Raw genomic sequence first — 1,826 nt, 5'->3', positions numbered from 1 at the left:
TCCATCCAAAGTGGGATGGATGCCGTCTCTCCTAACAAGACCAGGTTTCCTCCAGAAGGTTTGCCAATTATCTATGAAGCCCACATCGTTTCTGGGACACCGCTCGGACAGCCAGCAATTTAAGGAGAACATGCGGCTAAACATGTCACTCCTGGTCTGATTGTTTGTATGTTTTTCTTTCTCCCCAGTTTTGTATTCACAGTACTGTGTAGTTATGTAGCACAATCCTGTAGTTCACATGCAGATGTTTCCTCCTGTCCTGCAGGAGCCTTGGTGGGCTCAATGACCAATCAGATTTCAGCCATTCACCTCACAAGACAGGGACAGCCAGCCTCCACATCAGATTTCTTTCCATCCCTTTCCTCTCCTTCACCGACACGGGAATCCCTGCTTGAAGAGACTCCCCCTCCGCCTGGGTGAGAATCAGCTACATCACATTTCAGGTTTCCCTCCTTCACATCTTTCCTTTAGTGATTACACTTGATTTTGCTCAGCCCAGAGCATGCTGCACAGGCGGGTGTAGAAGAAGAGGAGCTGGCTGATGAGCTTGCCTGCAGTGATGACGGTGAGACGTTTAAGTAAACTCTATCATACTTGTGCTGTAGTTAATCAGCTGGTCAGTTTTCTGTTGATGATATTATGACATGTTGTATAATTATGTAATAATATAGTACTGATGAGAACATTGTTATTTGTTCTTGAGTCAGACAGCTCCTCCATCACTGGCACTTCATCCGGAGGGTGCATCACTCTCCCCTCCTGGTAAGACATGCAGTAACCATACACACACCATCACTGGTTTATTTACTGTGACCTTCATAGAACAAATATTCTTCCAATTCCAAATATGGTTCTTTGTCAATTGAAAGGGAAGTAAAAGTAAAAAAACAACAAAAAACACGCAAACATGCTGCACAGGCACATTTACTTAAGCGATATTTAACACCTAACATAAACACATTCTTCAGCAGATCCTTTTTATCAGTGCGCTCACTTAAAATGTGAATCTGTTGCCACAAACGTGGCAGCAGCATTGTGGTACAACACTGTAGACGTAGCAGTGGTGTCAGAACGAAGGCTCGTCTCATGTTTGCCAAAGCACATCTTGAGTTTTGGGAAAATATTCTGTGGACTGACAAGTTTGCATTCCTCATTACACCCATCTCATAAGAACACCATCATACCAACAGTCAGATATAGTGGTGGTCATGTGATGGTGTGGGGCTGCTCTGCTACTTCAGGACCTGGAGGTCTTGCAGTAACTGATGAAACCATGAATTCAGCCCACTTTTGCTAGCCAGCCTTTGTGCTTGATCTCTGCACTTTTTCGTAGCGTGTTTATCAGCAATTATCAGAGTAAACAGGTGTTGTAATCCTCCTTGTGAGCCAGCCGTGACACTGGCATCCAGTGTAGTTACGTAGGAGGATAAAGATCCAAAACACCAGGGGCCCGTTCTTCGTACCTCGCTAAGTAAGTTAGCTGGATTTGATTGTTGACGATTTCGCGTGATCCTGGATCGTTCGGTTCCCCGAAGCTCATCCGGGACTTGCTGTCATAGCAACAGAGCCGTAAGCGTAAACCTGCTCGGGAGCAGGTCAAATCATCGCGCTAACCGTGAGCTCGCTAATCCGGTTCCCCGAACACACCTGCTGTTGACGATTACTACAGCTGGATGAAGTAATGCGCGATCACTGGGTGTCGTAAAAGGGGCTACGCATCGATAGCAGAAACAGTGATCGGCAACCCGCTGATTGGTCGGCGAAAATGTCGAAGGGGCGTGCTCGGTATTTTCCGGCAGCAGAGCAAGAACTCATGAGTGAGCACG

The 1,826-nt window shown here is 46.3% G+C and overlaps 1 protein-coding gene across 8 annotated transcripts in view; it reads left to right on the top strand.

The window, feature by feature from the left end:
- ttll4 (tubulin tyrosine ligase-like family, member 4) overlaps window positions 1-1,826 on the top strand; it is a 31,194-nt gene that overhangs the window by 15,302 nt on the left and 14,066 nt on the right. For 7 of the 8 annotated variants that reach the window (XM_042214046.1, XM_042214047.1, XM_042214043.1 and 4 more), the window contains exons 4-6: window positions 266-416; window positions 495-565; window positions 708-762. In XM_042214046.1, coding sequence (XP_042069980.1) covers window positions 266-416; window positions 495-565; window positions 708-762 — 277 coding nt within the window. Of the gene's footprint in view, window positions 1-141; window positions 167-265; window positions 417-494; window positions 566-707; window positions 763-1,826 lie in introns of those variants that run through there. The other variant, XM_042214050.1, reaches the window with a different exon arrangement.

The sequence above is a fragment of the Haplochromis burtoni genome, unplaced genomic scaffold (assembly GCF_018398535.1).
Source record: "Haplochromis burtoni strain Fernald_Lab_line unplaced genomic scaffold, NCSU_Asbu1 Contig_511, whole genome shotgun sequence".
Lineage (NCBI taxonomy): Eukaryota > Metazoa > Chordata > Actinopteri > Cichliformes > Cichlidae > Haplochromis > Haplochromis burtoni.
This window is presented reverse-complemented; position numbering and strand designations above follow the sequence as displayed.